The sequence below is a fragment of the Vombatus ursinus genome, unplaced genomic scaffold, assembly GCF_900497805.2.
Source record: "Vombatus ursinus unplaced genomic scaffold, bare-nosed wombat genome assembly UNPS02004276.1, whole genome shotgun sequence".
Classification (NCBI taxonomy): Eukaryota; Metazoa; Chordata; class Mammalia; order Diprotodontia; family Vombatidae; genus Vombatus; species Vombatus ursinus.
In genome coordinates, this window is record NW_020944054.1 from 514,931 (window position 1) to 540,385 (window position 25,455).

The 25,455-nt window shown below is 42.0% G+C and overlaps 1 protein-coding gene across 3 annotated transcripts in view; it reads right to left on the bottom strand.

Annotated features, from left to right (window-relative positions):
- Positions 1-25,455, bottom strand: part of TMLHE (trimethyllysine hydroxylase, epsilon) — a 102,135-nt gene that overhangs the window by 55,101 nt on the left and 21,579 nt on the right. For 2 of the 3 annotated variants that reach the window (XM_027835091.1, XM_027877696.1), the window contains exons 2-3: positions 6,957-7,058; positions 5,127-5,308 (exon numbers count right to left, since the gene is read on the bottom strand). In XM_027835091.1, coding sequence (XP_027690892.1) covers positions 5,127-5,307 — 181 coding nt within the window. In that variant the 5' untranslated portion in view covers position 5,308; positions 6,957-7,058. The remainder of the gene's footprint in view (positions 1-5,126; positions 5,309-6,956; positions 7,059-25,455) is intronic. The other variant, XM_027877698.1, reaches the window with a different exon arrangement.

Genomic DNA, 25,455 nt, shown 5'->3' on the forward strand with positions numbered 1-25,455 from the left:
GCACAGTATTTGCAAGGGAAAATGTTTCCCAGAAGCAGATGACTTCATGGGACAGCTAAACTCAAGACAATGAAATAAGAAATATGTTGTCTAAATTGACATGTGGGGTTGGTAGTCAAGAATGGGTTGAACTAAGGAAACTACAGCATAATGCCAATATCTGTTGCTTCTGTTTTGCTGTTGTATTCAATACTGCCCAATACTTGTATCTGCCTATAGAAATGCTTATCATAAAATTGATATTGAGGCATTCAGAGAGGTGATTGATTGACTGGATGTATAAGAATATGGTCACAGAGAGGCATTTTATTTCCATTTCCCTCTATGACCAAGAGGAGGGAATGTCTTAAAAGTTTTAAAATTCCTTTTCTATTTGGCTCCAGAACAGTTATTTCATCTGTAGGGAAAATCATGTAGCCAGCTGAGGCTTTAGAATTTAGCTGAGACTTCATTATAATGGCTTCATTTTGAGATAACCCTTTGGTATACTAATTCCTGGCTATGTTTGATGATCAATGTACAACTAGATCTAACAGAATTTTTCTCTGATTATCATCTGACATATAAGCCTCCTTCCTGTCCATTTGTCTGCCATGAAGTTTACAAGTGTATCTTGGAAATGTAAATTTTTACCTTTTCTTTTTGGCAACTGTATTTTTTTCCCTCTGATGTAACTGGTAACTAAATAAGCTTTACCAGAACTTTGTCTAATGCGCAGAGGTAATTTAGAATCATGAGCCTTTGCTCTAAGCATAATAAAACCTGATTTTAAAATGTCTCTGCATGTTGATAAGTATGATTGGCAGCAATACATATCAATGAATCACTGTCTCAATGAATCAATGTCTCATACATGTCTCATCTACCCACATAAGAATGGAAACACTTTAATCTTGTTTCATCCCTTATAATTTCTTTTTTGTGTGTGAGACAATTGGGATTAAGTGATTTGCCCAGAGTCACACAGCTAGTGAGTGTTATGTGTCTGAGGATGGATTTGAACTCAGGTGCTCTATCCACTGCACCACCTAGCTGCCCCATCCCTTATAATTTCTCTCATGTTTAATTCTTATACGTCTCTTGAGTACTTTGTTTTCTATTTCAATTTTTCACTTCAGCTCTGGTTTTTTTTTTTTATCAGAAATGCTTGGCAGTCCGTTATTTCATTACAGGTTCATTCCCACCTCCTCCCCCTTCCCACCCCTGTAGTTTTACTGGGTAGGTTTATTCTTGGCTATAAGCCTAGATCTTTTGCCTTCTGGAATATCATATTCCAAGCTCTCCATTCCTTTAATGCAGTGGCTATTAAATCTTTTGTGATCCTGACTGTGGCTCCTTGATACTTGGATTCTCTCTTTCTGGCTGCTTTTTCTCCTGAACTTGGGAGCTCTGGATTTGGGCTATAAGATTCCTGGGAGTTTTCATTTTGGAGTTTCTTTCAGAGAGTACCTGGTAGATTCTTTCAATTTCTATTTTGTCCTCTGGTACTAAGAGATCTGAGCAGTTTCTTTTTATGATTCCTTGAAATATGATGTCTAGGCTCTTTTTTTGTTCATGGCTTCCAAACAGTCTAAAGATTCTTAAATTATCTCTCTTCAATCTACTTTCTAGGTCAATTGTTCTTCCTATGAGATGTTTCACATTTTTTTTCTATTTTTTCAGATTTTTTACTTTGTTTTATTATTTCTTGATATCTCATAGCGTCACTAATGAGTTTCCATTTGGCCAATTCTGATTTTCAAAGAGTTATTGTTTTCAGTAAGGTTTTGGACATCTTTTTTCAATTCTCTTTTCTTGGACCTCTTTAATTCTCTTTTCTCATCTTTCTTCCACAGCACTCATTTGATTTTACAAATCTCTTTTGCTTTAAAAAAAATACTCTTGTAGGAATTCTTGTTAGACTTGTGTCCCAGCTGCATTTTTTTCCTTGCGGCTTTGCTTGTCGATGTTCTCAAGTCATTGTCTTCTTCTGAGTTTGTGTCTTGAGCTTCCCCAACATCATAGAAGCAAATCTGTCATTTGCTCATTCTTCCTGCTGCTTTCCTGACTTTGAACTCAATATTAAGTCTGGGCTTTGTGCACTTTGGCAGGGAGTACAGGTGCTGTCTGGCCTGAACTTCTGTCTTCTTTCATCCTTCTGCTGCTTTCACAATTCCAGTTGGAGGCCTGCAGGTTTTCAGTGCTCCCAAAGTGGAGTGATATCAGACAAGTTCTGTTCATTGCCCTTCTAATCTGTGCTCCACAAGTTCTTGACCCAGGTCTGAGTCTATTGACTTGTCCCAGGTTGGGAATTGCAGCAGACAATTGCTGGACTCAGTCACTAATGGCCTGCTGGGAGGCTCTGCAGGTTCAGAATGACTGAACTTCTGGCTCCCTGCAGGTTTATGGTACTGGGAAAAAGGCTAGAACTGAATCATCATTCTGGTCTAGGAATCAGAGCCACACGGCTACATTTTCAGAACTTGTTTTTTGTTCATTACACAGCTAAGATCCATTCTTGATACTGCCCCTCTTCATTCCAGTATCTAGAACTGGGTAATGGGTAACAGAGTTGCCAGATGGCACCTGTTCCTGAACTCAGCACTAGTTCAGGGATACCATGAGCAGCTGAGTGGCACAGAGGGCAGATAGGTGTTCCAGTGGATAGAGCACAGGGCCTGGAGTCAGGAAGATGTAAGTTCAAATCTGGCCTCAGACACTTAGTAGCTGTGTAACCCTGGCATGTCAATTTATCTCTTACTGCCTCAGTTTCCTCATCTGCAAAATGGGGATAATAAAAGCACCTACCTCCCAGGATTATTGGGAAGGTCGAATGAGATATTATTTGTAAAGTGCTTAGCATAGTATCTGGCACATAGTAGGTGTTGTATAAATGTTAGCTATTTTCCATTATTATTATTAATCATCATCCCCTGGGATCTCTTTCTGCCCTGATACCCTGCCTTGGCTCTCTTTCTGTCTCTGGGTACTGGAATGCTCCTTGCCACTGCCACACACATTCCTGGCCAGACCCTGTTCCTAGTGTCTCTAATTGCTGCTCCCCATACACAGAATTTCCACAGACCTCTGTCTATCTCCTGAAGCTGCCCTGGGCAGGAAAAATGACTCACTGTGACTTTTTCTTGGCTTTCTCCATCAAAATTTTGATTGTGGCAGGTTTTAGATTGTTGTGGAGAAAGGACAGAGGCAAGCTAGGTTCAACCACTTCCTCTTACCCTGTCATCTTGCCTCTGTCCCCCCTCTAACCTAGTTTAGTCTCTCATCCACCCAGACCAATGTAATAGCCTCTTAACTGATGACATAGCTGCTAAATGGATTTCTAAAACACAGCCTACTCATGTGACACTGTCATGCTCCAGAATCTAGAGGATAAAATCTAAACTCCTCCAGCTGGCATTTGCAGCCCTTCCTTGTTTACTTCTATCCTTTCTTTTCAGGCTTACTGCACATTATTTGTTTTTGTGACCTTTATGTTCCAACCAAACCCCTAATCGCTGCTCCCCATACACAATATTTCATCTCCTATATTTGCAGAAGCTTCTTTCCATTCATGGAATGGCCCTCCCTCCTCACCTTCACTTTGTACAATCTCAAGCTTCCTTCAAGGATCAGCTCCAGAGCCACCTTCTAAATAAGGCCAACTTTTGTGCCACAAGTTTGGGACCACTTTGCATACATTTTGTATTTACTTATTATTGGATCTAAAGTGTTATAGATGGCATGGGGTCAAATCACCTCATTCATCACCATGGAAACTGAGATCCAGAGAGGAGAAAGAACTTACCCAAGACCACGCAGATAGGACATTATGGAGCTGGGATTCATACTCAGAGTTCTTACTCCAAATCCAGTGCCTCTCCATTGCACCAAAATATCCCTTAAATTCATTTATATTCATGTTGCTCCTCCCCATCCCATAAGTAGAATGTAAGCTCTTTGAGGACAGAGACTGTTTTGTTTTTACCTTTTGTGTCCCTGATGCCCAGGCAGCTAGGTGGAGCTGCAATGGATAGAGTTTTAGGCCTAGAGTTAGGAAGACCCCTCTTCCTGAGTTCAAATCCAGCCTCAGATACTTACTAGCTGTGTGACCCTGGGCAATTCACTTAACCTTGTTTGCCTCAGTTCCTCATCTGCAAAATGAGCTGGAAAAGCAAATAAGTAATAAACCATTCCAGTATCTTTGCAAAGAAAATCCTAAATCGGGTCAAAAAAGTTGGACACAACTGAAAAAAACTCCTCAATGCCCAGCATAGTGCATAATATTTAGTAGGTGATTCATAAATGCTTGCAGAATGGATGAATGAATGGTCTTGCTTTCACTGTTTCCCCTCTCCAATCCACCCTCATAAAGCATAGATCTGGCCACATCACCTCCATGCTCTCACCTGGCAATAAAGACCATCAGCATCTTGGTTCCTACATTCTTTTCAAGACTAAGGCCTTACTATACTCCTTCACAAGTTATATGTTCTAGTCAAAATGGACTATTTGTTAGCTGTTGACCAAACTCATTGACTATCTCTGATCTCCATGCATTTACATGGGCTATACACCCCCATACCATCCACCTCTCAAAATTCTTCTCTTTCTTCAAGGTCCCCCTCCAATTCCCTCCCCCCACATCACTGTCAGGACTTTCCCTGTTCTCAGTGCTGGCCAGGAACACTGATTGGATTTCTCTTTTGCATTCCCCTTGATGACTAGCTTCTAGTATGCTTTTTTGAGTCTTCTCCAATCCTCCCAGGTAAGCACCCTAAAGACATCTCCAGGTAGGGCTCCTGTCATTTTGATCATTGTGTTCCTGGAGCCTGGCACAGAACCACCCACTGAGTGGAGGATAGAGGCACTGATGGGCAGTTCTTCTGGGAAAGAAATGTTCATCGCTATTGAATTCACACAGTTGTCATTGTCATTAACTGTTATTGTAAGTTAGTCATTGGTTGACATAAGTCAGGCACCTTCTAGGACACTACCTTTGCTGACCTCATCGCTAATTGGTGTGGGGAGGGAGGGTTCAATTGCTAGAGATTCTCTAGACATCTCAGCAAGCATCTGCAGATGGCATCAAAGTCCCCTTCCTCAGTATATATCTCTGCACTCAAATTCTGCTGTCAGCCAGCCCCTACCCAAATGATCCTCATGCTGCTGCCAGACACAGTTCAGAGGCCCCAGGGCTGTGTGCTGCCATCGGTGAGCTGCTAGAAGTCTGTTTTGGAAGCAGGGAAACTGAAGGGCCGAGTGTCTGACTCCTCCCTTCAACTGGTGCTGAATGCTGCAGTATATCTGGGATAGCCTGTGGTACCACATTCTGAGGAAAAGAGCAAAAGGAAAGGTGAGTCAGAGGCGCCATGAAACACAGTTACAGGTGACAGGGACTTAATGATCTCAAGTACAGAGGGTCGACTTCAATTGGAAAAGCTAAGCACAAAGTGCCCCAAGTCATTGCTTTCAATTGCCTCATCCACTATTTATTTGGTCCCCAGTAATCTGGCTTTTGCCTCCATCACCACAAATGAACTTTAATCACAAAATCTCACAGTTGGAAGAGAACTCACGAGGTCATCTAGTCCAATCTCTAATTGATGGAGGAATGATACTGCAATAAAAGGGGCATAAGTTCCAGAGAGAGGGAAATGATATTCCCTTTGCCTTCTGCCATGGTCAGGCTTCATCTGTATTATTGTGTTCAGTTCTGGGCACCAAAGTTTAAGGACACTGATGAGATGGAGAATGCCCAGAGAAGGGCAACCAGGATGAGAAAAGGTCTTGAGTCCTATGTCATATAAGGAACTGGGCATGTTAGCCTGGAGAAGAGATGTCTCAGGGAGGACATGAGAACTTGTCTTCAAGTATTTGAAGGGCTGTCACATGGAAAAAAGATTTGATTTGCAGAACTAGGAGCAATGGAGTGAAGGCAAATTTAAGCTTGATGTCAGAAAAAAAAGCTTTCTAACAATTAGACCTATCCAAAAGTGAAATAGACTACTTGAGGAGGTAGTGGATTTGCCTCAGGAAATCTTCAAGCAAAGGCTAGATGACCACTTCTTAGAGATAGAAAACCAGGATTCTTTTTCAGTGATGGATTGGCCTACATGACCACTGATGGATGTCCTTTTCACCTCTGAAATGGCGTGATTCTGTGAATACTCTCTATGGTGGCCCAAATGTAATTCACTAATGGTGCCTAAAACAATGGCCTCTTTCCAATTCTTATCTTCCATGATTTTTTTTTGGTGGCATCTGAATTCCAATGATAAATATCTCCTTCTTTAAACTCTCCTACTCCCTCCTTCAAATGTTCTTTCTTGCCTGGCTTCTATAACACCATGTTCTTCTGATTTTCCTTCTTTTCCAACCACTTCTCTATTTCTTTTAATTGGCTCTCCTTGTTCTTCCTACCTCTCATGCCCTTACCTTATATTCTTTTAATTCTATATTCAGTCCTTTGGAGATGTTACCCACTCTCAAATCACTAGGCTGATTACTTCAAGATCTCTATCTACAGAGGGGCAGAGCCAAGATGGTAGAGTAAATGGAACATTTTTGTTGAGCCCTCTCAACATTTCCCTCTAAACAACTTTTAAAAAGCATGTCAAATCAAATTCTCAGTGGCATAACCAACAAAAAGGCAGAGGGAGCCATTTTTTCCAGCCTAAGGCTGCTTAGAAGAGAAGTCTACAGCACTGGAGTGGGGGCTGTCCAGGAGCACAGTGCAGCAGAAATAACACCAGCTTGGGCATTGGAGGTGGCAGGGCAGCAATAACCGGAGCACTCAGTGCCCAGAAATGGTAAGGAGATTGAACACCTGGTCAGAAAGAGATTACAAGGGACCCCTGTGGGACACAGGGCATAGGACCAGGTACCATTTGACAACTCCACTGCCACTTAATTAGTTCTGGGTTGCAGTTTTAGGGAGGAGAGGAGTGCTTGCAGTCACAGGGGACCAGGAGCCCTACCTGGGTAAGGACCAGAAAGCAGATCAGAAGAGCAGTGGCCACACCTTTCCCCGGATCACACCACCTTGGAAGCACTGAAAACTTACAGGTCTCTAAAACTAGCTGCAAAAACAGCAGAAAGACATAAAAGACAGAAGCTCAGGTCAGTTATTTTCTCTCCCCACCACAACTCCCACTCCCAGAGGTGAGTAGGGCCCAACTCTAACATAAAGTCCAAAGTAAAAAAAATTGGCTGTAAAAATGAGCAAACAGAGAAACAAAAAAAGAACCTGACTATGAAAAGTTGCTGTGGTGATGTGGAAGCTAAAGACACAAACTCAGAAGAAGACTTGAAAACAAAGCTTCAAAGAAAAATGAAAAAAAAATTTACAGCAACTTTCTCTGATAAATGTTTCATTTCTCAAATACGTAGGGAACTGAGCCAACTTTCATTCTCCAATTGATAGATGGTAAAAGGGTATGAACAGGCAGTTTTCACGGGAAGAAATCAAAGTTATCAAGTCATATAAAAATGCTCTAAATCACTAATAGTTAGAAAAATGCAAATTAAAACAACTCTGAGGTACCACCTTGCACTCATCAGATTGACTAAGATGACAGAAAAAGAAAATGACAAATGTTGGAGGAGATGTGGAAAAATAGAGACACTAATGCACTGTTGTTGGAGTTGCAAACTTGCCCAAACATTCTAGAGAACAATTTGGAATTATGCCCAAAAGGTTGTAACACTGTGCATACCCTTTGACCCAGCAATGGCACTACTAGGTCTGTATGTCAAAGAAATCAAAGAAAAAGGAAAAGGATCCATATTTATACCAACTCTTTTTGTGATGGCAAAGAATTAGAAAGTGAGAGGATGCCCATCAATCAAGGAATGGCTGAACAAGTTGTAGTACATGAATATGATGGAATACTATTGTGCTATAAGAAATGACAAAGGGGGGTGGTTTCAGAAAAAACTTGGAAAGACTTACATGAACTGATGCAAAGTAAAGTAAGCAGAACGAGGAAAGCATTGTACACAGTAACAGCAATATTGCAAGGATGATCAGCTGTGAAAGACGTTAGCAATTCTGATCAATATAATAATCCTTAACAATCCCAAAGGACCCATGATGAAAAATACTATCCACCTCCAAAGAGAGAACTAATTAACTCTGAGTGTAGATTGAAGCAGATTTTTTTAACTTTCTTTATTTTTCTTGCTTTTTTTTTTTTTGCTTTTACAATACTGCTAATGTGGAAAAGCATTTTGAATGACTTCATATATATAATGGGTCTATAGCATTACTTGCCTTCCCAATGAGTGGGGGAGGGTCAGGAGAGAGGGAGAGAATTTGGAACTCAAAATAATTTTTTTTTAAAAAGGAAAAAAAAGATCTCTATCTCCAGTCCAGACTTGTCAACACAGCTGAGTACAGAGCATCTACACTTGGATGAATTCAATAGGTCCCAAATAATTCTCCCCACCACTCTCCCATCTCAAAACCAGATACCCACTGCAACTTTTTAATTTCTTCCAATGTCACCATCTTCCTAATTCCACAGTCTTTCAACCTCAGTAAGAGTTTTCTCTGTCTTCTTATACATCATGTCACATTGGTTCTCTCTTTATGTCTCCTGAATTCATCCTTTTTCTTTCTATTTCCCTTGTCAGGCCCTCATCAATTTATGCCTGTATTTCTGTAATAATTTCCTAACAGGTTTTCCTGCTGCCAATCCGTCCTGCACATTATTGCCAAAGTAATCTTAAAAACCGTATCACTCCCTTATTTGAAAACTCATGATCACTCCCAACCGTCCATCAGATCAAGTTTCTCCAACTGGAAATATAATATTCCAGGTGTGAATGTTGCTTATGTCCTCCTCTTTTTCCTCTTCTAGTGATGAACACAGGGCAATCAATAAAGACTGATTTGTGTGAAATTGTTCTTAATATGAATCATAACTTTATGTCAGATGGTTTACAAACCAACTGGCCTCTTTCTGGACAAATGAAAAGAAAATTCTGTTCTTTTTTTCCATTTTTTTCCTACAAAAATGGCTTCAGAAAATTTGTCCTTTTAAAATATTAAGAATTAAAATAGGGTATTTTTGTATTCCATACTTCCTTGGAGCTTGAATCAAAAGCAAAGAAAGTCTCCAGTCACTCTAACCCTCCATTTTCTGAAGTTACAGAGGGGAAACAAAAGTCGATAAACATTTATTAAGCACCTATTGTGTGCCAGCACTATGCTAAATGCTGGGGATACAAATATGAAAAAAGAAAGGTAATCCCTGCCCTCAAAGAGCTTAAAATTGAATGAGGAAAGGCAAGACACAAAAGAAACTAAAAAGTAGAGGACAGGAGCCTGACATGGGGGCATGATGGAGAAGTCCCAAAGTAGTACAGTCAGGTGGAAAAATAAGAAGATGTTCTGAGTTAAATTCCCTCCTTAAATGGAAGTATGGAGTTCGTGGCCTCACCCTCCAATCAGAGAGGCAGAGGGTGGTGAGGAGAGAGAGGACCAAGATTTTTGAGATCTTACAGGATGATGAGGTTGTTCCAATAATGAGCTTCCTGAGGCCTGAGGGAGAAGCCAGTCAGAGAAGTCCCAAAGTAATGTTAAAGATGCTCAGGGGCAGCTGCCATTTCAGCAGAAGTGAAGGAGTAAAATTCCCATCACCAAAAGTAAAACTTTAATATTGTCCCACTCACAGCTATCTCCCACTTCAAGCTGTTTTTTTTTTAACACCACATCCCAGGATCTTCCTCCTGGCCCTAGTCTCCTGTATATATTCCTGCAGAGCCCTCCACTTTTGGAGAGATGGCAACTCCTAACAAGTAGGCAAAAATATAGAGTAGGGGAAAACGTGTCTTGATCCCTATCTATTCTAGAAAAATGCCAGTTGTCAGAGCCAGAGGTTCTACATGGGATGTGCCAGATTGGAACACATGCAACTAAGCAATCACGTATCAATGTGACTTTGTCTGAAATTCCATCATTTCCCTCCTATTAAACAGCAGAGGCAGCCCTCTTTAGAAGAACAAACATTTATACGTGGACTACCTGAAGAGTATGTGTTTCAGGCTGCTTTTGCCTAGCCCCTGGGATGCTCCTAGACTGCCCACTTCTGTACTTTCTACCAAAGAGAATGATCTAAGAACTGAGAGGGCTACAGCATAAAAAGGTTAAAGGGGAATTGAAATCCAAGATGATAATGATTTAAAGGGGGAATTGAAATCCAAGAGACTGTAAAAGAGGACCTATTTATCCTCCATTAGTTCAAGTCACTAGGGGCCTAGATGGCCTGCATCCCAGGGCACTGAAAGAATTAGCAAATGTGATTGCTGAGCTACTGTCAGAGGTCTCAGAAAAAAAAATGTGGTCGATGGGAAAGATAACACAGGCCAGGAGATTTGGACTTTTGAAAAAAACAAAAGAGAGTGAAGCTCCGACCAGACTATAAGCTTGGGGTACTGAGTTTGATTTCTGCCAAAATATTAGAGCATATTTTTAAAGGGATAATTTTTTGTGAGCATTGAGAAAGGGAAGTGATGAACATAGCATTATTTCACTAAAAATTGTGATATAAGATTAACTTCCTTTTGTCTTTTAGTAGGATTACTCCAACTGATAGATGAAAGGAAATTTCATTGTCAGAATATACATTGATTTCAGTGTGGGGAGATGGAGCAATAGGGGCTAGATAATAGTATAGTTATAAAGATTTAGAACTGGCTGAATGAGTAAATCTGAAGAGTACCCATTATTGAATTGATGCCAACGTGGAGGAACATCCCTAGATGCCCTATGACCTTCAACATTTTAAAATTTTTATTTTTATATTGAACTTAACAGCTCGCCCCCCCCCAAAGTGGGTATTTCCATATACATAGGAGAACAGAGAAATGTGAATGTTATTGTAGGTCTTCATTATGTCCACCTTGTTTTTCTTTTTAAGGAGATAAGAAGTTCCACCTGTAGCTTTGAAAGGCCATTCAGTGTTTTAAGAGTAACATAGATAAAAGCATAGGTGACATGTTTATCAAATCTACAGATGACAATGAAGTGGGAAGGGAGAACTCAGGCACTGGCTAGAAGACATCTCAGCAGGTTAAAACAACAGGAAGAAGTTATTAAGATGAAATGTAATAAGGATCAGTATAAAAATCTTACACTGGGGTTCGAAAAAAGTAAAGTCCAATATGGAAGATGAATGGACAGACAACAAATCCTGTGATAAAGATCTAGGGAATATTAGAGGACCACAAGGACAATATGAATCAATAGAATGAGAAAGGACCAAAGCATTCCATAGGCTTCATTAAGAAAAATATACCATTCAGAATGGATTATGTGATAGTTGTGCTATATTCTGGCATGAGCAAACTACATCTGGAGTATCATGTTCTGTGTGGGGCACATTTCAGGAACAATGCTGAAAAACTAGAGCATTTCCAGAGGAAGGGGAGGATAACAAACAGACTAGAGATCAAGACACACAAGGTTTGATTGAAGGAATGCGGATGTTTAACCTGGAAAAGAGAAAACCTGTGGAAGAGTAGTAGAATTAGAGGTGACTTCCAGTATTTCAAGGGCTGTCACATGGAAAAGGAAGATTTTTCCCCCTCTAGCTCAAAGGGCAGATGTTGCTGGGAGGCAGATTTTGACTCAATTTGAGAGGGAAAACTTAATACTGAATAGAGCTGCCTCAGGAGGTAGGAGGATCCCTGCTACCTGAGGTCCTTAAGTAAGACTAAATAACTACTTGTCCCCGGGATTAGAAAGGGGATTTGGGTTTAGGTACAGGTTGGACTAGATGACCTCACAGGTCCCTTCTAATCCTGAGACGTATAAGAAACATTATGGCACTTTATTCCCTTCTATATTTCCTTGACCTCTACTCTAATAGTTTTATGTCTATAAGTTTGATCTCCCTAGTTAGACTGCAAACCCCTTGAGGACAGTGTCATGACCTCCTTTCAGAAGTGCCTGGCTTACAGTGGGTACTCACTCTACTTTTATCCAATCAAACATCAGGCACAGTAGCCAAAGCTCCTGGAGAATTGTTTAAGCTTTAAATTCTAGTCATAGACAGCAATTACATAATGGGTCCGCCTGCATTTCTTCATCATTATTACAAAGGAAGAAAGATCGCTTCCTGGAAGGCTTTAAGCCAACAGCCCATTTTGCGTCTGTTGATTTTTCCTTCAAAATGTGTCTTCAATTCAGCCCTCTCTCTCCATTCCTATTGCCACAACCCTAGGACATGCCCCGATTACTTCACACCTGGACAAATGCCATAGCCTAGCTGGTCTCCATGCCTGCAGTCACTTCCCCCCTTCCAATTCATCCTGCACACCCCTGCCAGACTAATTTGTTTAAAACACCACTTTCATCATATCACTCCCTTAGTGAGAGGACAATGGCTCCCCATTATCTCCAGGATATAGTTACAGTTCTTCAATCAGTCATCCAAGGTCCTCCATGATTGAGCCCCATCTAATTTATCCAACCTTAGAGCCTACCATACCCATGGTTCCCATAGTTCCCTCTGCTTGTCATTTCTTCCTTGGTTTCCTCTGCCCATTCAGATCTACCTATACTTCACAGCCTATCACAATTCCATTCAATTCAATTCAACAAATACTTTCTGAATACCTACTATGTGCAAGGTGTGAGATTCTGCAAAGACAACCAATTACTGCCCTCAAGAAACTTATATTCCATTAGGGGGGTACAACATGTAAAGAGAAGGAAATGCAGGATCATTTGAGGAGGGAGAAGGTAGTAACAAATGAGAGGAATGAAGGAAGGCTTCAGGGAAGAGGTGGCAACCAAGCTGAACTTGGAAAGAAGACAAGGATTCTGAGAGGCAGAGGTGGGAGATGGGGGAGTGTATTCCAAGCTCCTGCAAATATATGGATCCAAAAGTAGAACAGGGAGCTTGGGGGACAGCTAGCAGGCCAGTTTGGCTAGAATGTCATATGTGCAAAGAGGACTAAAGTGAAATAAATTTGAAAATCCAGCCCAAGAAATTTGTTTTTTGTCCCATCGTCAACGGGGAGCCATGGAAGGTTTTTGAGCAGGGAGGTTCCACACAACCTCAATTCAACAGGCATCTATTAAGCATCTGTTACGTGTCTGGCACTACATTAGTTCCTAGGGAAGCAAAGACAAAAAACAAAACCAAAAATGTCCTTGTTCTCAAAGAGCTTACATTCTGCTGGGGAAACACAACATGTACACAGAGAAGCATATACAAAATAATTTCAGAAAAGAGAGAACAACTGAGGGTATCAGGAAAGGCTCCTTATATGAGGCAACATGTGAGCTGAGGCTTAAATGAGGCCAGGAATTTGAAGAGAAAAAGGTAGAATACATTCCAGGCATGGGCAAAGGCATGGAGGAAGGAGGTGACATGTCAATTCCTGGTAACTTCTACCAGGCCACCTTGTCTTGAACAGAGTAAGAAGAAAAGTACCATTGAATCAGTCTTCAAAGGTAGATGGTAGCCAGATTGTAAAGTATTTTAAATGTCAAGTTGAGTTTGGATTTTATCCTGGAGGTAACAGGGAGTCATTTTAGGCAAAGGTACATGGACAGACTAGTGATTTAGGAATATTAATTTGGGAGCTGTGTGGAGGATGGATTAAAGAGGGAGTAGGGAGAATCTGGAAGCAAGGAGACCAATTAGGAGGTTATTTCAATAGACTATGGAAACCTAGACTAGGTGAGAGGTGATAAGATCCTAAATTAAAGAGAAACTGTGAATTCTATTTCCAGCTTCTGTGGAAGAAAGTAACTAGAAAAGGAGTAAGAAAAGAAGAGTTCAGTTGAATAAGAAAGAGAAGGAAATTCTGACCATGATTTGGAGGAGTTTGGACTAGAAGTCAGTTACTGAATACAGCAAAAAGAAATTTAGACTGCTGGACAAATATGAGAGAAGACTGAAGAATGAGATGATTAAGGATCTTAAGGAGTAAGGACCCAAAGAGAAGGAAAAGGAGACAGTAGATAGCAAGGCAGGGTAGAGAAAACAAATTGATAAGTGAAACAAATTGATGAACCAACTGGTAAGTAAAACAGGGTGATGAAACAAATGGAGAGGTTGGCTGTGAGTGACTGATACAGGGCAAGAGAGGGCTGTAAAAGGTCTTTAGAAAATACTTAGGAAGTTGTAAACACCCATGAGTAGTTCAAAAAGCAAGGCTGAGAATGTCAATTAGTATGAACAGGGTAGGGGGAATTTTGCAGTGATTTATATACAAATGTCCAATGTTTATACTTCTGCCACAATCAAGTAACTGTTATTTATGTTCCAAGTGTCTGCCCTCCCTCCTGGAAAATTAGGCGAAGGAACTCAAGGAATACTTTTCCATGCTCCAGGTTGTCAGAGACAATAAACTAAGGAAGTGGGGCATTATTAAGGATTAGGAATCAGGAAGGACCTGAACTAGCATAAGGAGGTTGGGGAGTGGAAGGATGTCACACAGAAAGATCCAGAACTTTCACATACACATACAAATACATACACACACACACACACACACACTACAAGCATCCAGAAAGAAGCAGTTTAAGTACTCAGGAATGATGGCTAGAATTGTACAAGACCTGGCAGCTTCTACTCTAAATGAGAGAAAACTGTGGAATCAAATACTCCAATAGGCTTTACAATCAAGAATTTTTTTAAAAAAAATGCATAGTTTAGTGTAATCTTAGGGGGGGAGGGTCAGTGAATGGACCTTTAATGGAATATTAAATTCTCAAGCATTTCTGATGAAGAGACCAGAGTTGAATAGACACTTTGAAATACAAGCTTAATAAGTCAATGGATACCTAGAAAGTTAAAAGTTAAATTTGTTTGAACAATTAGAAGGAGCTGCATGATGATGTAGTGCTAACACTCTAAAAGAGAAGAAACAAGTATTCTTTCAGAACCTGATTGTCTTCAAAGTATACTGAAGGAGTTAAAGAAAAAAAGTCCTGGGGATGGGTTGATTCTGTTCTGAATGATTAATGGGGGGATGAAGAAGAGAGGGTAAAGGAATAAACTAGTGTAGAAAAAAGAATAAATGAATGGAACTTGTACTTTCTTATAATTAGGACATGTGAGAATATACAAACATGACAGAAGGGATAGGGATATCAGATGAACCTCATTCTTCTCTGAAATGAACAAAGGTGGGTTCAACACATTCAAAGAGAAATACATAAAATTCACCAGGGAAATAAGTCAAGATTGGGAAGGGGAGGTGGTAAGAGGGAGGATAAACAGGGGAGAGAATAACCATAAGCAAAACAAACTTCTTGATTCCAAAAAGGGGGATTAAAATGAGAAAAATAAAGCAAAGAACTAGAATATAAGGTGGTACTCATAACCTAGAGATTAACTAAACAAAATGTGGTATATAAATGTAATGGAATATTATTGCCCTTTTAGTAATGACGGAGACCATTACAGATAATACTTAGTAGTATGAACTGTTATAGAGTGAAGTGATCAGAATCTGGAGAACAATTTGTGAAATGACATCAATAGCATAGAGAAGAGCAATTTTGAAAGACTTGGGAACTCTGAGCAATACAATGATCATGTCTCTAGAGGACATATGATGGAGTATGTCATTCACTTTCTGAAAGAAAGGTGATGGAATCAAGGTGCAGAAAGAGGCATACATTTCTGGACATGGCCACTGTTTAAATTTGTTTTGTTTGACTGTTTATCTGTTAAAATGTTCTTCTTTTTATGGGGGGGGTAGTAATACTTATACACCCCCCTAAAAAGAGGTCCATTGAAACTTTTTTGTAAATGCCCAGAGGAGAAACAAAGAAAGTACAGACAAGCAGCACAGAGTTGAAAATAATATAAAGTCAACAAACATTCATTAAACATCTATTATAGGCCATATTATATACTTTTTTTAATGAGTGGTATAAAACGGAGACTCATGGCTTCATATACAGTCTTCTTTCTGTGTTCTGAAATGGAAATCTTTTTTATGTTTTGAGTTCAAAATAACAAAATACAACGAAAAAGAACTGGCATGGCTTTATCAGGAACAAGTCATGCCAGATGAACTTAATTTCCTTTTTTTGACAGATCCTAAACTGAAAGATTAGAGGAAAATAAACTGTGCTATAGTTTACTTAGATTTTAGCAAAGCATTTGATAAAGCATTTCATACTATTTTTTTATGGAAAATATGTATGCTAGACAATAATACAACAACAATAACAATAATAAAAACTAGCTAACACATATGGTGCCTACAGCATGCCAGGCACTGTGCTAATCACTTTACAAACATTATCTCATGTGATCCTCACAACAACCCTAAGAGGTGGGTGCTATTATGATCCTTATTTTACAGAGGAGGAGACTGAGGCAGGCAGAGGTGAAATGATTTGCCCAGGATCACATAGCTGATGAGTATCTGAGGCCATAGTTGAACTCAGGCCTTCTTGACTCCAAGCCCAGAACTCTGTGTACTGTGGTGCCCCCTGGCTGCTTCCTAATACAATTAGATGGATTCAGATCTGTTTGAATGGCCAGTCTCAAAGAAGTTGATAGTCATTCAATGTGAACTTGCCAGGATCTATGCTTGGCCCTGGATAAAGGCAAAAATAACTTGCTCATCAAATTTGCAGAAGACTGCAAAACTGGGAGGGCTAATACAATTGATGACAAAGCCAGGATTCCAAAACATCCCATCAGGCATAGACCTGAGTCTAATAAGATGACATTCAGAAAAGGATAAATTTCAGATCTTACACTCGGGTTCAATGAATCAATTTCATGGAAGATAGGAAAGGCCTGGTTAGACAGCAGCTTGCTTCAAGCTTTATATGAGTCAGCTGTGTGATATAGTGGCCACAAAAGCTAAGCAGGGGTGGGGTACCTGCAGTCTCAAGGTCATATGTGGCCCTCTAGGTCCTCAAGTGCGGCCCTTTGACTGAATCCAAACTTCACAGAACAAATCCCCTTAATAAAAGGATTTGTTCTGTAAAACTTGGACACAGTCAAAAGGCCACACCCAAGGACCTAGAAGGTCACATGTGGCCTCAAGGCCACAGGTTCCCCACCCCTGAGCTAAAGCAATCTTGAGCTCCATCAAGTGAAGTGACTTGCCCAGGGTCACACAGCTAGTAAGTAAGTGTCTGAGGTCAGATTTGAATTCAGGAAGATATGTCTTCCTGACTGGCTGAGGACCAATGCTCTATCTACTGTGGTGCCACCTAGCTTCCATTCCCCTTTTGGACAGTTCCAGTTATTAGGAGGTTTTTCCTAACATACTGATACTGGTTCTGCCCTCAGGGCTAAACAAAACAAATCTAATCTCTCCTTCTTGTGAGGGTCCTTCAAGTCCTTAAAAGCAGCTATCTTATCCCCCAGAGTCTTTTCCTGGCTATAAATCATTCCATTAGCTAATCCTTATGTGATGGAGACCCAAGGCCCTTCACCATCCTGGTTACCCTCCGAATGCTCTCCAGTTTATCTGTCTATTTGGGAAGAGGACAGTGGATCTAGTACCTCCTTATTCCTGGTTCCTTCTGAGTATGAGCTGGACCAGATGGTCACTAAGGTCCCTTCCAATTTTCAAATTCTATGGTCCTGTGATTTTAAGTTTAATACAGTAAACATTTATTAAGCACCTACTATGTGCCAGACACTCTGCTAAGTTCTGGGGATACAGAGAAAATGAAAGAGTTACTACCCACAAGGAGCTTACCTTGTATCGAGGGAAGACTCCTTGAGAGCAGGAACTGTCTTTCTTTTGTATTAATTATATCCTGATAAGCACTCAACCCCTCCTCTCCTAAAAGCAATGATGAGTTACCATATCTTGTCAATTCTGCCTCCACAACACCCTTGCATTTCTGTCTCTCTCCACTCACACAGTCACAGGTGTAATAATAGTAGAAGGAGCATCAGAAACCATGGCATTACAACTTTAAGAAGCGCTATTATTATTTCAACTTTACAAGTGGGGAAACTGAGGCTCAGCAATGAAGTGGAACCTAGTTCAGTCACTATTGCCTTTGCAGTATGGCCTAATACAGTAACTTCTTAACTGATCTTGTTTCTGGTCTGCTCGCTCCTCAATGCATCTTTCACCAAGCTGCCAAAACCATCTCCCCTAAATCAGAAGTCTATCCATGCCATGCCCCTACTCAACATCCTCCAGCGGCTACATTTTTTTTCTCTAGGATAAAACAAAAACTCCTCAGCTTGGCATTTCAAACCCTTCACAATCTAGTTCATGCCTTCAGCCTGATTCATGTCTACCCTATGCTTTAGCCAAATTGGCTTTATTGTTATTACCCCAAGGGGAACAGGCTGTCTCTATACCTTCGCACAGGTTGTCCCCCATGCCTAGAATAGCCACCTTGCCCACATTTACCTTTTAACATCCTTAGTTTCCTAAAAGACTCTATATAGGTGCCACCTCCTTCAGGAAACCTCTCCTAAGCCTCCTCCTTATTAGTACTTGCTCCCATCTCAAATTCTTCATACATACTGAATGTAAGCTCAGTGAGGGCAGGGACTGTTTTTCCTTTGTCTTTACATCCCCAGTGCCTGTCTTAATTCATACTATTAGATTGGACTGTATTGGATGAGGAATCAAAGATCCGTGTAGGTGTGTTGCCCACAGCTAATAGCAGAGCTGGGGGATAGACCCCAGGTTTCCTGCCTTGCAAGTAGATAGTCCTGCTACTGCCCTGCTGCCTGCTGGCCTATACCTGGGCTTCCTTTCCTCTTTCTAACTTTCCTTATTCATGGATTAGGTCCTTACACTGGCCTCTAATTTGTTCACTTACCTAAGTCATCTCCCCACTTCAATCATGAACTCTGGGAAGGCAAGGAATCTGTCATGTTATGAGCTCTGTGGCTTTCCCAGTGCCAGAAACACAGTAGGTGTTTACTATACTCTTGTTCCCTTGAATTGCATTAATATTCCCCAAGCAGCCAACAGAATAGCCAACGCTGCTGGAGGTTTGCCATTGCTCTAAGTTTGAGCCATAGCAAGCAATTATATAATGGGTCTACCTGCATCTCTTCCTGGTTATTATTAAGAAATAAGTAAGAAGATTCACCTCCCACAAAGCCCTGAGCCAACAGACCATTTTATTTGGAGACAGTGACAGTTGTTCCTGAGGAGAATCAAAATGTCCTCATTGCACTGTATTAAGGGATTGCAAAAAGACAAGTGGCTCTGCTCTCTCCTCTCCTCTCCTCCCCTGGCCCCTCCCCTCCTCCCTCTCCTTTCCCCTACCCCTCCCTCTCCTCTCTCTCTCTCCCTCCTCCCCCTCCCCCCACCCTTGCAGATCCCCGTGGAAGCATAGATCTCTATATAGGCTCGACCTTCCATCCAATTAGAAGATAACAACCAATCTATCCACAAGTATTTATTAAGCACCTACTACGTACGTGGCAGGCACTGTATTAGGTCAATACCCATATAAATCAACGAGAGAAAATCCACATCCCGAAATTCAACTGCAGAAGTACAGGGGAGAAGACTTGGCCCAACAACAAGTTATGAGGAATAAAGAGAGCTAGACATGGAAAGTCAGAGAATGAGAGAATTTTCTGCAGCTCAGAAGGCTCTGAAGAGATCGAATTTAGTCACTTTAGTTATCTCCCTCCCTCGTTCCACAGAGGATGACAACTGACCACAGCATTAGTATGGGCCAACAATCTGGCTCAACTGCTCAAAAAGGTGGCATCATTAGGAGTAGAAGGGTTCTGCCACTAGTTTTGGCTAACTTGTTGTATGACCTTAGCCAAGTCACCTTCCCTCAGTTTTCCTTTTTGTAAAATGAAGCAGTTGGCTCTTCTCCCTCTAAACTGTCCCACTGGGGAATAGACGGGCATTACTAAGTTTCAGATGTGAAAAAGAGCTCACCTGGGGCCCAGTGACTTGGCCAAGATCCCAAAGGTAGTAAGGGGCAGAACCAGGGCTCCCAGTCCAGTTTAGGAAGCCAGGATGCAGCCCAGCCAAATTTTGATGCTGTGTTGCTTCCCTGCTGATGAGGTAGAAAAGAGTGCTTGAGGCAGATGGAATAATCGAGATGCAGGATGTGAGATATGAGATAAGATGCAGGGTGTGACCAGCCAGAAAAGTGATCAAAGAAGACTATGCATTGAAGCCCCCCACCATGGACTTACCTGTGTGCTTTCACAAAGCACCTTTAATTCCAGAACAGCTCTTCCCCTCCCCTCTCCTACTCTCTTTGTTTATCTGTATGATAAAGGCATCGCCAGACTACCTGATATCCCAGGCATTTTGGAGGTGTGTGTGCTCCTCCCATTCTCTTTTCCCCTTTCGTCCCACTCCATAAAATTGTATTTAAACCACATCTTTAACCTGGCTAACCATTTTTTTGCCTCCTTTGGGAAGCAGGGCCTGCTGCCTATGTCTTTCTTTAACTTGGAGACTATCTGAGTGAATTCTTTCAGGACAATAGGACCCGAAAGTCTATTCCTCATCATTTCAGGTGGCACCCCAACATTCCTGGGGTGCACTCTGAACTTATTTATCACTGCCCTCCAAAAGAGTTCACGATGGAGCTGAGGAAAACATCCCTCCACACCTGAAATGACTAACAAACACAACCTAATCAGTTCCTGCCAGCACATGATTAACTGGGGCTGAGACCTAAGTCCTGCCCAAGGGCCCAGGCTTCCTAACACTAGCAGTTCCTAAAGGGCCCTAATCATACTTCAGGTCTGAATATTTACTCGGCAGCACAGAACAACAGGAAGAATGTGACAAGCGTGGGAAAGGAGTAGATCCACTAAAGCTGCTGGGAGGACATGTTAATTATGGGCTTATTTATCTTAGCCATCCTAATGTGTCTTCAGGGGCAAGGGCCAACCTCTTCATTAACATACCTCAAGCACCTAGTACAATGCCGCCTCTTTGTTCCACAGGGGCCAGATAGACCCTGCTGAGGCTTTCACGCCGTCAAGGCTGGCTGGCTCATCATCTATGGCCCACCCCCTAATGCAAGTGTTCCCCAGGTCTTTCTCCTAGGCCTTCTACTCTTCTCTCTCTCTAAACTCTTCAGTGACCTCATTAGCTCCCCTGGCTATCATTTCTGTGCCAATGATTGCCAGATATACAAAGTGAAAGAATAGGCTGAGCTATCAGGTGCCACCTCACCCATCGCCCATCGGATATTTCACCGTGGATATGCCAGACATCTCAAATTCAACACATCCAAAACTGAACCCATTATCATCCTCCTCCCCCCTCTGCCAACTCCCCCTTTTCAAAACTCCCCTATTTCTGTCTGAGGTACCACCATCCTTCCAGTCTCCCAGGATTGTAACCTTGGCATTTCCCTCAACTCCTCTCCCCTCACACCAATCAGTCACCAAATCTTACCACTGGTACCTTCACAATGGATTTCTAGATTTTATTTTATTTTTCCAATTACATGTAAAAATGATTTTGAACATTTGTTTTTTTTTTAAATTTTGAATTCCAAATTCTCTCCCTCCCTCCCCTCCCCCCTTCTTGAGAAAGGCAAGCTATTTGATATAAATTCTATATGCTCCACAATGGATTTTATGTCCCATCCCTCCTCTCTATTCACACAGATACACTTCCTTCAAGTCCTCAACATTTATTATTTTGCAAGAGTCTCCTAATTGGTCTCTCTGTCTCAAGCCTCTCCCCATTATATTCTATCCTGTTTCCAAAGTAATTTTCCTTAATTACAGATCTAGGTCACTCCCCCACTCATTTAAATGCAGGGGCTCCCTATTGCCTCCAAGAGTAAATAGCAACTCCTCTCTTCAGCTCTGAAAGTCCTTTACAACCTGGCCTCAACTTATCATCTCATCCTCATTCCATGTCCATCCTTATGTGGCACTCAAATGTGGGGTCACACTGACCTTCTCTCTGTTATACCACACACACACACACACACACACTCACACACACTCTCTCTCTCTCTCTCTCTCTCTTTCACACTCACACACACACATACACAGTCTTTTAACACTGACTATCCCCCAGGGGCAACTAGGTGGTGCCATAGTGGATAGAGCGCCAGGCCTGGAGTCAGGGCAGACTCATCTTCCTGAGTTCCAATCTGGCCTCAGACACTCGCTAGCTGTATGACCCTGGGCAAGTCACTGTACCCTGTTGACCTCAGTTTCTTCATCTGTAAAATGAACTGGAGAAGGAAATGGAAAACCCCAAATGGGGTCACCAAGAGTCAGATACAACTGAAATGACTGAACAACAGCAACAAAAAGTCCCCCATGCCTAAAATTCCCTCTCCCCTCACCTGTGCCTTCTGGACAAGACAAGAGTGTACTCAGTCGAAGCCAAGCTCATCATCCTAAAGTAATGAAGAGGGAACACAGAAGTTATAGTCAAGAGGCAGAGTCCTTACTCAGAGGACCTACAGAATTCAATTCAATTCCACAAACATTGCTGAAGTTCCTACTATACACCAGGCACAATGCTAGGCACAAGGGATACCAAGACAAAGAACAGAATAGGCCATGACCTCAAGCAGTGGCATGAATTCTCCTGGGTGTGCAACTAACTGATACACTCAAATACTCTGACAGATTTGCAATCTTCTCAATTTGGATATTCCCTCCAAAGATGCAGACTGCTACATAATTCAGGCTCATGTAGCTCTTGCCCGTGTCCTTCCATAAGTTTGCCACAGGACATCTACTTAATGTGCTGGAACCTATGCTCTCTTTCTCCTGGTACTGCAATAATGCCAGAGAAGCAACCTAGGTTGTCTATCCATTCCTCCTGGCCTTATAACAGTCCATCTTTTTTTTTCTGGTGACATCCTTTATTTCTCTTCTGGTCTGGAGTTCCCCATTGGTTATATGTTGGTGGCAATAGTACACAGAGCTCTGGGCCTAGAGTCAGAAGGATCTAAGTTCAAATCTGACCTCAGATACTGGCTGTATGACCCTGGGCAGGTCACTTCACCTGTCTGTCTCAGTTTCTTCATCTGTAAAATGAGGAAAATAATAGCCCCTACCTCCCAGGGTTGTCATGAGGATCAAATGAGATAATTGTACAGTGCCTGGCACATAGTAAGTACTCTATAAATGCCAGCTTTTAGCTATTATCACGTGTTACAGCCTATTCATACCCACCACGGGCCTTTCTAACAACCTTTATGTGATATTCCCTTCAAGTTCTTCAGAGGTCTCCCAGTCATATAATAACACTGGTAGAATACTGGCATTAGAAAGATGAGCCTTAGTTTTTAGGAGAAGCTTGAGGTCATTAAGGGAGCTTTGCAATCCAGTCTGCTCTCCTACTGCTGTTTAAATTTGGGGCCCACCTCACTGTCCATCTAGACTTCCTATCCCAGATATCTACACTGAGATCGAGCTTCCAATTGGATGGCATAATCCAGGCAATGGACATGCTTCATTCACTTGATCTTTTCCTGTGTAGATGGGCAGGCCAACTCTTTTGAATGATTAGTGATCTCTTCCAGGAGGTCTGAGCATGTTTTAGACCAGAGGTAGGGAACCTGTGGTCTCAAGGCCACAAGTTCCCCATCCCTGTTTTAGACCATTAAGGAGCATTTGCATGACTTCTCCTTGATCTGAGTCTCCTTCATCAAGCCAAATCAAGTCAAGAAGCATTTATTGAGCTCTCACTGTGTACTAGGTACTTTTCTAAGCACTTATATATAGATACAAGCAGAAAGAAAGACAGTCCCTGATCTCAAGGAGTTTCCAATCCAATGGGGGAAGGCACTACATAAAAAGGAGCTGCCTTCCTCCAAATGGAAGCTGCCCGAGGACTCAGCTCCCTAATGAGCAAAGCTAGTCACAGGGCTGGAAGGCTGTGTACCCGAGTGAGATGGCAGCTAAAACCCAGTGGGGAAGATAAGTCAGAAGCTGAGCCAGAAAAAGAATCTAGCACCATAGCAAATATTTCTAGTGATCAGCTACCCCTCTGCCCATCGCATCCTGATGTTGTTGAACAGGGTTAGTTAGCTCTCTTGGTACACCTTTCAGGGTCCTGGCTCTAGATCTGAAAGGGACTGAAAAGGTCACCTTGTCCAACCCTCTCATTTTAGAGATGAAAAACTGAGGCCTGGAGAGGTGAAGCCCCCAGACTCCAAATTCAGCATTCTTTCCTTTGCATCATGCTGCCCCCTATCAGCTGGAGATGTCTGATTGGACATCCCCATCCCCAGATAAATAAATACAAAGTATGTCCAAAATAGCCTTGCTCAGGAGGTGGCCCCACTGAATTTCACTTGAGAGGAACTGATGACTGTAGGCAAAGAGGGAGTACATTTCAGACATGAGAGACAGCCAGGCAGCCTGTGGAATAGAACACTGTGTACAGGAAACAGCTAGCTGGCCCATTTGGCCGGAAAAGAGAATGGTGTGAAAGGGAGTAATGTGACATAAGTATAGAAAGTTGGGTGGAAGCCAGGTTGGGGAAGGCGTTAGATGCCAAGCTGAGGAGTTTAGATTGGATTCCAGAGGCCAAAGGGAGCCCCAGAAGATTTTTGAGTAGGGGGGTGATGCAGCGATCAGATCTCTGTTCTAGGAAAATCAATTTGGCAGCTGTGTGGAGGGTGGATTGGAGAGGGGTGGCCATACCACTTACAAAAGCTAAGACTGAATGGTCCCAAGAGGCAACTATTGGCTGAAGTTTGGGTCCTGGGCTTGAAAAATCCAGGAAGGGCTTTGCCGATCTCTGACCCTCGTGCCTCTAAACTGCATGTCACCTTCTCAGAGAGCTAGTGTGAATGCCCTAGCCCCCTTCCCTTGTGGCTGTTCTCCCGGAAGGGCCATATAGGGGCTCTCTCCTGTTTACCAGGCACCCTGACACATTCAGGGGAATAAATACTCATTCACTGATTGATTCTAACACCATGCTTCAACTGCACCAGGAGGGGAACATGGGTCCCACGGGGCTTTAAACTGTACAAAAGTGGAGTTAAGAGATATTTGCTGAAGTTTGAAACTGGAAACACATTTGTCCTTAGAAATATTAGAAATTGTGGTTAGGTTCCTAGGCCAGCCCACAAAACCCAATGAAGTCTTCTGTGTAGCAGCAATGCTACACATTTACAAAGAAAAATAGGAACAAATAATGCTGTAGGAGCAAGCCATTCCCTTTATCTGGAAGCAGGGCCTTACAGCAACCTCAGCAATCCAGAACACAAGCACAGAGAAACAGGAGGTGTATGAAAGTTCCCCTCCCCCATCTTGCATAAACTGCTACCTAAAGCAGGGGAGGCCCTCAGGGCCACCATTTGGACTCAATTTACACACTATTCTAACAAAGAGCTGGGTTCTCTAATTTCTCAGACTCCTACAGAGAAGCAGCCAATTAGAAAGGGGAGGGGGGCGGGGCACAGGGAAAGGGTCTGCGGGTCTGGTTGGATGTTCTGGCAACTCAGAAGGGAGTCCAGAATCTGACAGCAAGGGAAGAGACAACACACACACACACACACACACACACACACACACACACACACACACA